Below are 16,151 nucleotides of genomic sequence, written 5' to 3'. Positions count from 1 at the left end.
CCTAATACAAAAGTTATTATATCAGGTACATCTCCTCTTGGTGTTCATCCGAATTACTCAAATCCAAACCATTAACAGGTTTTCTTAATTCTTAGCTTGGAAAAATACAATGATTTATGAAACATCATGGTTATCTCACCTGTGCAGTGTGTCACCTAGCTGCTTTTCACTGGTGGCTGTTAATTGAAGGAAAACTCATCTGCTTTTGTTTAAAAAACCTAGAAAAAGGATTTGTCTATTGCTGACTGTTCTTGCTTCCTTTATAAGATTCTAGATAAATCGTAGTGAATGAGCAAGTAAATGAACCGTCTTGTTGGTAAAACTAAGAACAGTCGAGTCCTCCCCATTAAAAGGAGAGAGAGCGTGAAGATAAGTATTATAATAATGTAACATAGTAACAAAGATTAAATGGTTGCTAGAATAAAGAAGCAATGGCACATAAACAAGTGTATGATATTATCAAATTGGCACCATCCCTCTCTCACAAACTGAGATTTCCTTTCTCATCTCATCTAATAAGTGGCTTGGAGTGTTCAAATACTTAGACATAAATGGTGACTCAAATATTTCAATGTAAACAACAAAGCAGCCCTCAACATATCTCTCAATAAAACCCTGTTTTATACCTTTTACTCTGAATTTTCCTAGCTTAAAAATATATATATATATATATATAGCTTTTTTCCCCTCACATGAGGGCTTGGTATTCATGTTCAGCTTCCCTCAGCTATTGTTCACAGTCTGTCATCCCCTGAAATTAAAATAACTTTTCCCCCCAGGCCTCCTTCTGCTCCATTCACAGACCAGTGCTTTCTCACATGTATGCAGTGGTGTACTTTACAGATATATGTGCACTGGTGCACGTGCTTTCCTCCATGCAGTCTTTGAAATCTAATCTATGGTGTTTCATGTTTGGAAGCTGAAACCTTTCTTCCCCATCAACTTGGACATGGGTAGAGGATGTCATATGCAAAGCAGCATGCTTCTGGCAGTTGAAAGGGCTGAAACGGGGGATTCCCTCTACCCAGTTCTGCAAACATTTCTGTCTCTCCTCCTTCAAGATCCCAATTCTTCTCCCAGACTCAAAAGTCTGCGCAGTGTTCACTGGTTTGGAAAAGGAGGGAATTGCCAGTTTTCCTAGTTTCTGCACCGAAGTGTGAAACTATGTTTGAAGCTTTCGGCAGGCTAAGGGGTAAAGAGTAGTCACTGTAGGTAAAGAGAATAGCACAGCAAAGTATCTCTATAGGAGGAAGAATGCAGAAAAGCAAGATGAAAGCAGGGATGAGTAGTACAGTAAAGTAATATAGTTCTGCTGTGTTCTCTAAGAAATAAGGGTTAATTTTTCCCAGCTGTGAAGTTGAGGTTCAGGATAAGACCTCCTGAGAGAACTGGGAGATCTAGAACTCTTCCACAAAAAAAAGCATTATCTCCAAGTGCAACCAGTGCTGTTACTCTCCTCTCTCTAGATAGTGTAATTTTGATTTGATTGCCCATATTGCTACATGTTCCTCTGGAGACCCTTGTGCCTAGACATGTAACCACTCTGTGCTTCTATCTCAGTCTAAGTTATTGATTCTAGACTACAAACAGCCACCAACCTCCCTTGCAGAGGAGCCACTGGAGGCTTGATCATTTCACACAAATCCTGACTCTGACTGTACTGTCCTCCTTTACCTGACATAGCTTTTCTAAGAACATGGAAGACCGTAGGCCAAATAATGGTAAGTAAATAGCTGTTTGTTTAGTTAAAGAAGCTCTTACATTTTTTGACATTGCAAACATGCAGAAGGCCCCTGTCTGGGCAGCGGCATAGGCAAGACGCCAGTCTCTGCTGTTTTCTGTAGTTCTGGCTGATGTGGTTTAGCCAGCATAAAAAATAGTGTGCAGTCTTTGCTCATACCCTGAAACTAATCTGTATCACAGAAATTTTGAAGTATTGTCTGCTCCTGTGGCAGCTGGGCCCCAGCTAGAAGTGCCTGCCAAAAACCACCTTTCAGGTACAGTGCAGTTGATGGGACTGAATGCAGACCACAAGTGATGTTCACAACTTAGGAATGCAGTTCTTTGCCTGCTTATTCATGCTACTATTTACAAAAAGTTCTGATGTTCAACAGAATTTTAAGTCTTCCTAAGGCGAACCACAGTATCCTTGAAGGCCTACCTGTCATTAGGTCATATCTTTTGAAACAGCCTCGCATTCTGAGGAATCATTATCACATGGTCAAGTTGCACATCTGTTCCTTTCACTGTCCCCAGAACTCTCCCAGCCTGCTGCTGAGGCCAAGCCCTGAACGGCCTGATCCAATGTCAGGGCTGCCTTGCTTTGGGCAGAGAACAGACCAGAGGACCTGCTGATGTCCCTTCTGACATCAGAGGCTATATGTTACTGTAAGTTACAAATTAATTCTATAGCTGTCTTGGCTTGCTTACTAATTTAGTTTCCACAGTCCTTCAATTCTTGAGCCATTGGGGTGGTCCCTAGATAATGTCTTGCAGAAAGGGTGCTCTCATCTTAGGAAGGGTTGAGAACGATACGAGTTTTTTTCTAAATAAGCAATTTGCCTTGGTAATAGGCATCATCTGTTGGATGGAGACTTTTCATCAGTAACTGTCTGTAGTGTTCCACACAGGTCATGTTACAGATGAAAGGGATCATGGTGAAATCATGCTGAAAACCACAGATTAGGATCCCCAACAGACAGGAATGGTCAAATGTTATGTTCAGCCCCAAGGAATTTCAGTTGCCCTCAGCGATGATGGTGTTGGGCTGCTGCAAACACTCCATCACACTAATGTTAATACTGCCTTTCACCCAGAAGTGTAATGGAGTGTGCTTCCTCCTACCTCTTCTCAGTTCCTTGATATATAAATATTGACATTTGATTGTAGCCAGTGAGGAACTTAATCTTTTGTGCTAGAATAAGAGCAAATGGCATAGAAGTAGGGATGTGCATTTTCTTCTGTAGCATCTGAAGAAACCAAGCCTGAGGACAAGCTGAACAAACCCAGAATTATTCAGTAAAAAAAGAAAAAGAAAACAAAACAAAATTAAAAACCTAAAGGGGCTAAGTTCAGCATTGCTTAAATGAAGAGTTGTTTCTTATACTTTTATCCATTTGTTTCAATCACAAATTTTACAAATATGTAATGGAAAATATGAAGAAAAATTGCTAAAATGAAAACCTTTAAGAGGAATTACCTGATTATTCCATTCTAACCACATCACCAGTCACATGCTTGGCTATAAAATTTCTGCAACTAGGCAGGAAACATAAAATTTGATGATTATATTATTTGAAAAATAGCTGTATAAAAAGCCATAGGTTATAAGTGACAGCAAATGCTCTTTGGAATAAGAAACCAGTAGTTTTCAATTAGTGTTAAATGAGAAATTATGTTATGTCAGCTGATACTGAATGGGTATAAATGTCTGGATTAGTACAAAATTATCTGATGTCTGGAAAAGAAATTAATTTACTGAACTGATATTAATCAGGCTTATTATCTTTAGTGCGGCAGCTGCCATCTTGGCTGATGCAGAAGGAATCGAACAAGGATTTCTAGAGCCAAATCCTATGGGCATGGATTAGCTGAAGGAACCGTCTCTCATCACGAGTGCTGTAACACATGCATTTATAATTGAGGGAAGACCTTGTTTGTACATAAGAAAGGGATGTGGGGTTCTGTTTGGGAAATGGGGAATTGCTATTCATAATAATTATCCTGTGAGTACTGGGCACAGAGGAGGTCAGACAGTAAACAAGATTTCGGTGTTTCTTAGGGTTTGGCATAATGATGGCTGATAAAACTCTGCTTACCTAGCTCAGGTAATTTCTGCTTTGACCTGTAGCACTTCCTTTGTTGAGACTGGTATTAGAAGTCAATATTTATTCTTCTACTTAACCTTCTCCACGATGTCATCCATTGTGTGTGATGATTTCTATCAGGAGAAGCATTTTTATTAATTAAACTTTTCTAATAGACCGTGCTTAGCCAGCTTCTGAGTGACTCACATAACCCACAGGTCTTGTATGTATGTTTTTGTTCATAGGGCAATTTGCTTAAATGAATTTAAGCAGCCATCATGGCAGACGTTCTTGCAGTTGTCAGTGCTTTGCTCTGTGTGTTACTCAGAAGTACGTTGCTTGGTCATGGTATGAAAATGGCAAGGCACTTAAGTAACAGCCCATTTTAATCTCCTTTTCTCCATCAATTTAAATCTGACACATGCAATCTTCAGCCATTGCCCTGCTTTATCATCAGGAGTTTTTTAAACAGCAATTTAAAGGAGGTTTAAACAGTAATTTGCCTGGCTTTTCAAGGCTCGCCCATGGCTGCCACCCTGTGAGTACTGCCACTGCTTTGCTGGTAGAAATAATACAGCCCTTGTCCATATTAATTTTCGGTGCACACAGATTTTTACTCGCCCAGAGTACACATCTAAGGAGAAATGTAGTTGATTCAGGAGTATTCATGCAATAAAAAGTGAATAAGCGTATGTACAGTGGGAGAGGGGAACAAAGTTACGATTTCTGCCTCTCAGCTGCTATTAAGCTGCATCCTCACAGACAGCATAAGGACAGCACTTTGAGGGCAAGAAAGATACCTACAGCAGAGCCAGTGAGTTTCAAAGTCATTTTGTGTCAGATGGCTGATCTATATTTATTCTGCCAATGCAGTAACTGCCCCTGGAGAGCATGCTCCACTCTTTACCTGACTCAGGACATATGGAAATATGACATCTGCTACTGCAATACTTCCACAAATGTGATTGTGAATCTTGGAACTAGAGCTGAACTTTTCATCACAACAACTAATTCTTAATTCTGCTTTTCTCATGAGCAAAAAAATGCCTGGGGCTGCTATTTTCTCCCATATGACTGAAAAATGCTGGCTATACAAGCACCACATGGGAAGGAGGTGACAATGTTATTAAACAGACGTATTTGTCATGGCATTTACCTCTGTGGCATAAGAGAGGCTTACAAACAAAGCATCCTATGAGAAGGTAAACAATCCTTTCTTCTTTTGAAAAGGATAAAAAAAGCATAGAAAATGAAATAATTTTGCCAAGGTCACCCAGCAGGTAAAGTTAGGAATTCAGGATGGATATTCCTTCTTATATCTGCCTTAAATTCTTCTGACATTAAAAATCTATGAATTTTAACCCCAAGACTATACATTTTGATCTGGAGAGTCATGTAAGATTTCCTTGATACAATCTTAAGAAGAAAACCTTCTTGGTTAGGGGTTCATTAGAAGGGTATTCATTTTATTCAAAAGTTTATTCAGATCTGGTCCCACGGTTGAACATGCCTCAGCAGAGCTAAGATGGACATGTAAACCTAGATGAAACCTAATGTCTACTGCCCAGCAAGGAAAAAGCAACAAGCTATCTGAAACAGAGATTAATTTCAGCAAGCGTCTGCAGACTGAGCCAACCTCATTTCACGTAGGTCTATGCCTCACTTTCCTACTGTGACTGCCCTCCAGCTCTTCTGTTTTCCATGGTAACTAGGCCAGCTGTCAACTAGGAAAATACCCTTGGGCCAACTAAAAAAGAAAAGTTTTCTCTTATATCTTACAGCAGGCTTTCCCTGGTACATAAGCTTAACTTCAGATTCCCACTCTCTCTTTACAAAGCCAATATTTGGTGGCAATAAAGCAGTGAAGCAGAAGGAAGATCAGAACCAGGCCAGTATTTAAAAAAGAGAAATCTAAAAGATATTTTCTTCTCTGCTCTGCTCTCCTTTCCTACCCTTGCGAAAGGGTATTGCTATGTATAAGGGGGAGTGAAAAATGAATAGACCAAGAAAAGAGGAAGAAAAACAAAACTGTAAAGAAAGAAAACAGGCCTAGAAAGAAGGGGTATGAAGGTAACAGAAACATTCTTGTTTAAGATGTAAATGCTTGTTCTCCTGTCCTGGCCCTGACAGGAATGAGCTGACAAGTACTGTTCCTCATGGTCTTCTCTGCTTTAATTAAATGAAAACATGGTAGGTGTCATCTGGTTTGAAGAAGACTGCAGAGTAGCCTTATGCATAAAGAGAGCTGCAGTCTGAAGAGATTTCTCTGTTAGAAGATTCAGAATCATGAAAAGATGAAAAAGTGTTATTGGGACTCCAGAGACACCCCTATTGAAAAGTCTGATTTTCTTTCTTCTATTCCCTGAAAACAAATGAGTTTTGATAGTTATTTTTGAAGTGTAAAGGACTGTATGTCTTCATGATGCCACTTTACTTGAGCTATGGAGTTTCTCTCAAGGTTACTCTTTTGACAAAGTTGCACACACGCGTGCACAGAGGTAACAAGTTGCTGTAACCTGATGATCTGATCTATGCATCCTTTGTTGTTGTGCAGCATTGAGATGCCACGTGGCAAACTGCCAGCAAAGAACATTCGACATCTTACAGAAAGCATACTACATCAGATATGAGAGTACTACTCAAAACGGTGTTTTGCAATCATGTAATTATACTGAGGTACCATCACTGTTGAAACACCTAAACCATACCTGCTGGAGGCTCATTATACCTCCCTATTCCTGTGTAGGCAGTGATCTGAAAAAAATTCCCTTTGTTAAATACTGGGAAAAGAAGATAAGCAGGGCAGCTCGCTAGAGCAGAGAAGTCCAGATAAAGTTCCAGAAAAGATGACATGTCAGGAAGTAATGAGGGGTCGGGGTCCTAGTTCTTGCACCTGTATTACCTGCACTTAAACCACAATGGATCCACAGACAGGTTGTTCCAGAGAGGTAGAAGTATTGCTGCCTTAAACAAAAAACGTTGACTCTGCATGTGTTTGGAATGTATCAGATCTCATGCATCCTTCCTCTGCTGTTGGCATATGAGCACCTTGTCTGTAAAAATCTGACACTCTGCTTCAAAGATAACAACTTTGACTGTAGACATTGTTAAACAAAGCAAATTCTTGTAACTGAGTGCAAAGCAAATAGGAGCATTAATAGCCCATCTCAAGATCTACAGCTTTGCAGAATGAATTCTTTTGAATGACATAATATTTGCAAAGCAATGTCACTCTCTTATCCTACTCCCCCCAGCCCCGCAACCAAACACCTCCTTTCTCAAACCCAGACTGAGTCATAAGAATGGTAACCTGAAATATCTAGGATTATAAAGTATGGATCTGGTTTAGAATGTATGAATAAAATCTGGAACTGCTTCTAATATGAGCATAATGACCTTGTAGAAAGATTATATTAGTTTCTCCCTGGAGCTACCTCTGTATTAGTATATTAAAAAAGTTTAAAAACAAACAAATAATTAAAAAAAAAAAAAGTAAACAAAAAACAAACAAGTGAAGATAGCATTTAAAAGTGAATGAAAGTGTTGCAGTGTAACTCAGGTTTAATTCTGTAATTCTGTGTAGATTTGGATTGCCCAGTGCATGCAGAACCATACAGAATTAGTTCTGTGTCATACATTTTGTTTTACAGTGTTGTAAGAAACTTTTTGTTCCAGCTGAGAAGCTAATGGGAAGCTACAGAAGCTATCCAAAGCCATGTTGGTAGACATGAACTACCAAAACAATAGGCAGATGAAGAAAAACATTTTCAGATTTTCCTCAATGTATTGCTGTGATAACTGTGACCTAACTTCAGATACAGTGCAAACCTTAGAAACTCCATTGGCACTAGTGAACTGCTTGAACCTGGATTAATTTTGTGTTTTATTTAGATGTTTTGAAACTAGAGTAGCTTAGCCACCTCCTGTATCCAATTAATTGCTAGCATATTTGGCCATCATCCCATTAAAGACATTGGGTCTGCTCATTTTAGCAGTGATTATCCCATCTAATCCCATTCGTTGTAAGCTTCCAATGCAGTTACCCACTGGGAAGAATACAATGATTTCTGTTATGCCTGGAATGAATGGCATATTTCAGTTCCTCTGCCACAAATTTACTCCAAGCTGTTGCAAAGATAGATGGTTGGTAGCTTTCAGTCTTGCTGAATCTGGTGTAAGTAAGATAATGCATGAAATTCTGACAACAATATGGCATTTGTTCTGAGTAGAAAATCCGCAGAACACAAGCACAGACAGGGACATACCTAGTGACGTGAAGAAAACACTGGCAAAGATGAAACAAGACTTTTAAAAAATAATGCCATACTCGAATGCCATGTTTCTCATTGAATGGAAAAAAATACTGTTCCATTGATAATCTTCATGTAAATGCTAAGTGCAATAGATTTGTTAAGCAGCTTTTTTATTATTATTATTTTTATTGGCATATAGTTTTTGGAGGGCAAAGTTAGTCATTCACTGTTACTATCTTTACTGACACAGTGGTATTTTTTCTATTAATAGTTGAGAACAGTTAGACCTATAGTTGCAAGCCTGAGCTTAAGTCACTCTGTATTAATGACACTTCAGGGTGAAGGTATTTCATTTCTGTAGCTTTGGATTGATGCTTTATTAGGGTGGGATCTTTGGTGGATTGTAAACCCTTGCTCAGATTCTGAAGTTATTTAAAGTCAACACTGTTGTACACAGATGTTGTTGGAAACAACCACTAGTTTCATTATGTTGGTGTTCTGCTGCAGGTATTTTTTGTGTTTGTGATAGTGTGTTAAAAAATTGGGTCCTCTGCTGCTTGCAGACCCCACCTAATGAAGAGGAGCAGACTAGAAAAAGACCATCTTTACTAAGAATTATTTGTATTATTTTTTTTACAAACTGGAGCAGCAAGAGACAAACACTGTCAGCACTTCTTTTTACTAGATAATTGTAGCACTTACATTGATGTTAACATGTCCATTCAATAAATTGGAGAAGACATGTTCTGAGGGCAATCTTTTATTTCTTAGACCTTAGGCCAGGTACCATCTACTATCTGGTATTGTCAGTGGTACCAGTGCACCCTTATACTCTCCTATTAATTCTTGATACAGTTCATTTTCAAGGTAAATGCTTTCTCTTCTCCAGACAAAACCAGTTTTATCTGGGGTTAATTTTCTTAATACATAACTGTGTACATCTAACTATATTATGTATCAAATGAAACATTTTTCTGCTAGGCAACCTTAGCAGTGTTTGGCAACTTACTTGCATAGTGTGGCATAGCTTTTGTTTTCACTGATCTGCTAATTTTTTGTGAGTCAGCAGGACATGCATTCTGCGGTTAAGACATTCAGTGGGAGTAGGGGGAGCTGGGTTGATTGAATCTACCGGGTCAAGTGATTTGTCTGGATGCAAATTACATTGCCTTGTTCATAAAGATCTTTGAGAGAAGATTAACGAATAATGGCAACTTGTCCCTTGGCTCCCATAGAAATGTGTTTCTCAAGCCTAACCAGCATACTTTATAAGAAGTCTGCAACAATTTTTAGTTGTCTAAGGGAGACCAATGTGTTAGACATCTGTTCTAAGGTATGCTTTCAAAAAAAGAATCAGAAAAAAAAAAAAAAAAACAACCAAAAAACAAATGTATCACATGGCCTTTTAAAACAAAATTTCACTTTAAGCAGATGTATTTTCCGTTCAAGGGTAAAGCTTTGAAAAATGAGTCTATAAAAGCAGCTCTGTTGTATGAGAAGCAGCAGGTGAAACTGACTGCAGGTTCCTTATGCGAGGGGTATGGAGAGCCAAAAGTGGCCCAGTGCTGCAAGCTACTGAACAGCTGCTGCTCTTCCATCCTGGAGACTTGCTCAGTTAGAAAGATTCAGAGAAAATATTGTACCACACTTCCCTCAGTTTGCTCAAGAAATGTAAACTTTCATTCTCTTGTTCTAGAATAGAAAGAAAGAAAAGAAAGATAGCAGACAAGGCAGAGTTCTTCCAGCCCTCTTGTGCCTTTCCCTTTCTGCTGGCTTCGTACTTAGTCAAAAAAAAGGGAGAGTGAAGGGGGGTTCGGTCTTGGTCCTTCCAGTCAAGCGGATGGCCTCACGCTGTATTTCTGTAAAGCTGTGGAAAATGCTCACTACTAGTCACTTGGAAGAACTGCTACATCCCTTCCATCTTTGTTGTACGTTAACTCTTCTGCCTAATGGACTTTGTTCCTCATTCTCCCCTGCAGGAATTTTGTTGTTCTCAACATGTTAGGCATTTTGTGTTTCTCAGTTCATTGGTTTTTATGTCTGTTGCTTTGTTGGTTGCCATGGCCCATTAGATCTACACAGAATGTCTGTATTTTTTTCTGTTTTCCTTTCTGACTTGTAGTACATAAATCACACCTTTGTTGAATTTGGAGTTAGTTTAAAAAGGGAGGTATTATCCTGTATCTACTTTTTACAGGAATTTGACAGAGATAACCTGTATGTTTCTCTTGAATAACAAAAGGCCATGAGAAAAGAGCCACCCAACAGCTTTCCAGCGAGGTTAATGAAATTAAATTTTGCTGTCCAGTGAAGTTTTAGCTCACTGAGGAGCTGAAGGAGGCTGGAAACAGAGATGACATTGCAACAAGTGCAAGTGTTCCTTTCTGTTCTCTGCAGCAATAACTGCCATCCTACAGACATGTTCCTGGGAGCTTCAGAAAGTTCAATCATCCATCCTAGGCACTGGCAAAGAGATCAGAAAAGCCACGGTCATATTTGCCAGCTTGGCACTCTGCTGCCTTAGAGTTTGGCTGTGTCTAACGAGGCTGTCCCTGAGTGGACCAGCTAGCAAGTGAGAAAGATGTGTTCTGCAGACTTGGCTGCACTCTGCAGAGGAGTAAGGGGAGTTGAGGGCATAGGGGATGAAGAAGAGGTACTTACTAGAATCTGGAATTCATTGAAGTTCACAGTTTGTGCAGTACTTGCTATGTTGATACCTCTATCAAAGGGATCATTCCTGTTATCACTGTCAAGGAAGTAAAAACCATGTCAAATATAATCTTGGGGAGATAAAAGAAAAATTAAGCAAGATTTACTTGCAACTGAGTAATTAATAGCAGCAGTTGCCTACTCATCTTCAATCACAGGCTAGATGGAGGTATTAATCTTCAACAGTGAGGCTTAAGAAGCTGCAAAGCCCAAATGTAACCCCACTGGCAAACTGCCCTGTTACTTATTTTTCTGTTTAAGAATGCAAACACTAAAATTTTCTTCAAGAAGTCAAAAATTAAGTCAGTCATGTGCTTCAGGTGTATGCCATAGCCTCATGGCACAATAAAACACAACGGACAATTTAGGAGCATTGCAGGATGTCTAATATCAATCAAGACAGATGGCAACCTTAGATATGGAAGCTGTGCAGTGGTAGAGAAGTGTGTGTGCTAATCTTTGACATGAAGGGCTGTGGAGGGTAACTTAAAAACAATTAAAGCTGTAATGAGCAGCAGTCTTGTACTAATGTTCTCTTCTTCTGTGATACACCCTGCCTCCAGCTTAGTGAAACAAGAAAACAGGCATGAAATACACTTTCACAACAAAGCACATTGACTTCCTTGGTCAAGTTTACCAGAGATTGACCAATGACAGTAAGTACCTCAGTGCTCACCTTAAAACACTGAGACACCTCATTTTCATAGTGTGCTTCTGAATTCAAAGCACCTTAAGTGAAGAGTGCACAGTGTGTATGCTGGCAGGCACAGCTTTTGTGTAATAAACACCAGACATCACTTGGAAATTAATTAGAGTCACTACTCTGATGCCACATGTAAATAACCCAGTCAAACTGTACCTTGCTCTTTCATAGCAGTTAGGAGTTAAACCTGAAATAATACAGTGGAGATCCTGGCCTTTCCTTGGGTTTCTTTTGCTACAATGAGGTTTGATAGGGCTATCTGTAAACTACCTGTCCTGCCTTGCTCTCTGGTTCACCCTGCTCCCCTTTCTGAAGGAGGCAAGGAACAGATGTTCAAGCAGCAGAGTTATCTGAGCCGCCTCACTCTTTCACTAGCTGCCAAATCCAACTTGGAGAGCAGGCTGTGTCTGCTGCAAGGGCTTTAGAGCACCAGCTTCCCTCTCCCCCCACACCACAGGAGAATGAACTCTTTTGGTACCAACACCCAATGTCATTACTTTTCTTCCTCCCCCAACCCACCCCCTTTTTTTTCTCTTTTTTTTTTTTCTTTTTCTTTTTCCTTTTTTCCATAGCTTCTGGTTTTAGCCCTGTTTCTCCTCCTCTGACACAGCAGCCAACTGAGCTTGATTCAATTCCACCTTCCCTTCTGCCCTGTGGCAGAAGTCTCTCCAGCACACTTGTGTTTCTGTACCTGGAAAACACTTACAAAACAGAGGCAGTCTAGTTTTCTTCATTGCTAAATTTCAGCCAGCATCCTTCTGCTTCCAGCCACATTGTGCTGTACCACAAAAATGACCTTGGGACAGTGTCTGAATTCCCCTAGCCTTGCTGAGAACAAGGGCATTTGTCCCAAATCAGAAATCCCTGAAGAGTGAGGAAGTCTCCCTGTTGTTAGGAGCAAGATCCTCTGTCTAAGCCTGGCATAAAGCCAGGCTTTTATATTGAGTTCTGTCTCACAGAATACTGTGAAAATTGTCAGGAAAAAAAAAACACCAAAAAAACAACCAAAAACCTTCACATACTTTCTCACTGGCAGCCTTGAGTTTTAAATCATTACAGTTTTGTCTTCCTCTGTCACAGCTAGGCATCCTGTTCTAACTTGAAAATTTCATTAGTGTCTTGAGCATTTCTCCATCCTGCAGCCTCAGGAGTTGCAGACTTTCCTATCTTCTCTGAGCTCTCGAAATGGCAGAGTGAAGATATGTGTACCAGGAAACTGGGAAGACAGAATTACAACAGCATATTTGTTCAGTTGCTGAATAAACATTTCGGCAAAGCCTACAATGAGTCATCACATTAAAAGCTGTCCTTTGTATCTCCTTGGGACTGCTTTTATAAAATTAATAGAAAAGTCAGACCCAGTTAATCCAAGTCATTTTGCAAATTAAGGTCTACAGGCTTTTAAAAGCATGCCTACCCCAGTGGGCAGGCAGGAGGAGGTTGTGCTGCCTGTACCGTCGTCGTAGTCGCTAGACGCATTTTGAATGCAGAGCCCCGAGTCCCTCATGGGGCTGCTGGGGAAGCACATGCCCTGTCAGAAGCTGCTCTGTGACCTGAAACTGTGGAATGTGTGCTGGGCTGCAGCTGGCATGGAAATGGGTTTTACTAGTGAGATCTTGATGACTGCCTCAACTTTCCCTATGGACTGAGCTCAAGAAGCACACGTGGGAAATTCAGACTCTATACATCCTCTGTCCTCATGTACACCTTATGCATAAGCTATCTGAATCTGGCCCATAATCCTTTCTCAGGTCAAAAAGAAATCCTTATGTTGTGTGAGTATATAAGCTATTTTCTGTGAACACTCAGCCATAAGAATAATCAAAAAGTGGATCCTTTGCATTCATCTGCCTTATGCAGGGAGTATATCTGTCTAAAATAGGAAAACGTTTTGGTTTTGCTGTTTTGCTTCCTGCATGTGAAATCCTAAGTCTTTCATTTTAGGGAAATGAAAAGTTGATCTAATGTTCTGTATATCTGGGAGGATTAAAGTGACATCTCAAATGTGAAATATAGCCTTTCTGGGTTCCCTAAATACGTATTGTCAAAAATGCAGTAGGTGATGGAGTATGATTTAGATGCTCAGGAGCTGATTCCAATGCAAGCCTAAGTCCAGACGGAAGATTCTGCACCAACATAACCTGGCCAATTCAAAGTAGATATCACAGTGTCTTTTCACTTGCACTTGTGTTTGCAGGGCAGAAGTGAACAAGTTTGTTCTGCCTGTGCTCCAAGAGAAATACAGGCTGTTTAGCTGGACTGAGACTGAACTGGACTGTGCTTTGGTAGACTAAAATTCCTGCCCATGTGACAGTTTGGACTGTGCCAGTAATGCTTTTGTTTAACAAATAATCATCAAGCCTGTTCCTGACCTGCTGTTAAAGTGGACAGAGCACGTTTTCCTTTTAAATCACCTTGTTTGCCTACAACCAAGCTAAAAGGCCGCTGCAAAGTGTGATTCAGTACCCTAAAGATGGGCTATTTGAGACAGCATAGGGTGTCTGAGGCACCTGCCCGGCAGTGGCACCCATGACAGCTTGCGTCTAGTGGACCCATGCCCTTCCAAGGCAGCAGCTGGAGGCCAAACAAGATTGTCATAGATATCTAAAATGGCATGAAGTATCTACGTTTAAGAAAATTAATACCATCCTGTGGAATCTTGGACTTACTCTGCTTGAAATCTGGAAGAATTAGTTTACCCACTGCCATATATGGATGTACTGTCAGCCTTCTTCAGTTTGTGGAGGGTTCAGAATCAAAATACAGCTGCCTCTCTGTGCTGGGGTTTGCCTTCCAACAGACATCACAATGACAATTTGTATTTCTTTCCAATGCAAAAAGTAATTATTTGTTTTTACTAGTCTACAGAAAGAAATGTCATTCCAATCTCCTCCAGAGAGTGCTGATGATAAACTTCTCATATCTCTTTCCTTTCATGTCTAGGCATTTCTGATAGAAACACCACACATTCTTTTAAGATTTTCAGTACTTATAAACCCTTAGATGTTCAGAGGTTTGTGTAACTGGAAAGGTTTTTCATAAACCAGTTGGTGATATCATTCTGCATTGAATTAAATAGAAAAGAGGACCAATTAGATAGGAAAAATAGGATCATCACTTTATAAAAGATGACAAGAATCCCTCATCACTGAAAGATGCATCGGCTACAGTAACAATATTATAATGTCTTGTATATGATTTGAAGGAGCTGAAGTGTCTATAGAAATTATGGGGTTTTACCATTAAATATCAGTGCTTGATATATATCTTGTTCTTGCTATTGGTTTTGGTTTTGTTTTTGTTTGGGTTTTTTGGTTTTTTTTTTTTTTTGTGGTGTATTCATTTGTGAGGTGCCTTGATAGTCAACAGCTTCTCTGATTTCTGTCCTGTGAAAACTAGCTTTATTTGTTAGGTTTGAGTAACCTCATTAAGTAAGGGAAACTGCATTAAGATTCAGACATTTATAAGGAATTTAAGGTTTCGGATGTTCTCAAGGATGAAGTTGTGGGGAAGAAAGTTCAGACAAAAGCAAAGAGCAGTTCCTCAGTCCTTTAGGCAGAAGGAAATCCCAGATAATGGGCAGGTGTTAGCAGCAATATAAAGCTGGTGCTTCCATCTACACTTGTAGAAATAAATCAATTTTGTACAAAACCTTTGACCCACACAAGGAAAAAATGCCCCAGTGATCAATTCAATTACCTGAAAAACAAATCCTAAACTCCACAGCTTTCCTGGCCCAATGAATATGTAATTAGAGAAGACTGCGTGGTGAACACAGAAAAAAATCAGCCCACTATGTTTTTGGTTTTGTTTCTGACTTTTATGTTAGAATAAAGCTTTTACAAACTTCAGTAGAACTAAGAACTGAGTTTTCACTCTAGACCAACACTTAGCAGTAAAGAAAGGAATAAAGTGGGCTTTATAGCAGTATAGCAAATTTCAGAAATTTCTCCTCAACTTACAATAGTGAAAGTTTCTAGAACTGGTGATATGTCTGAGAGTAAAATGGTCTTTAAATGTACCTCTTAGCTGAAAGATGTGCTTGGTTGTGTAAGTGTGCTCGCCAGAGGGGAAAAAAAAAAAACCCAAACACAAAACAAATAGATTTAGGGATATATATACTTAAGACTGGAATCCAAATCATACAACTTATTTTCACTTTGTAAACCTTTCTTGCAGAAATAAGAAGAAATACAGGTACTGCACTACATGAGACAATAAGAAATAGCAGATTCCTATTGATTCAACACACTTAGAATCTCATTAGTTATTAAATTTGACCTGAGTACTGCCAACAAATAAATGACATTATTTTTTTATTCTCTGCTGCCCAAAGTCACCAAATACAGATTATTCTGGAGTCCATTTATTGTTCCTGCTACAGGTGATATAAAATAAAAATCAGGTTTAGATACACAGATGTTTTTCTCCCTCTTTCATTCAGGTTGTTGAAGAATGCACAGAATGAAGTTCATTTCAAAAGTTGGTATCAGAAACTACTGGCTGCTCTCCAATTCTGTGCTGGAAAAACCCTGAACACTGAGTTTTCTAAGGAGGGGAAACTTGTCAGAATTCTGGAAGACATTGCCAAAAAAGTGAAAGCTGCCAGTGACCCAGAAAAAAAGGTTTGTTAAAAAATACCTCTCCTTCCATCTAAGCTTCTCCAGGTAATGTTATTTT

General features: G+C 39.5%; 1 protein-coding gene across 1 annotated transcript in view; it reads left to right on the top strand.

The window, feature by feature from the left end:
• The window catches only part of PIK3C2G (phosphatidylinositol-4-phosphate 3-kinase catalytic subunit type 2 gamma), a 208,027-nt gene that overhangs the window by 109,112 nt on the left and 82,764 nt on the right, over positions 1 to 16,151 (top strand). Inside the window, 1 exon segment of the mRNA XM_040596857.1 lies at positions 15,916 to 16,096. Coding sequence (XP_040452791.1) covers positions 15,916 to 16,096 — 181 coding nt within the window.

This window comes from Falco naumanni, chromosome 5 (genome assembly GCF_017639655.2).
Source record: "Falco naumanni isolate bFalNau1 chromosome 5, bFalNau1.pat, whole genome shotgun sequence".
NCBI lineage: Eukaryota > Metazoa > Chordata > Aves > Falconiformes > Falconidae > Falco > Falco naumanni.
This window is presented reverse-complemented; position numbering and strand designations above follow the sequence as displayed.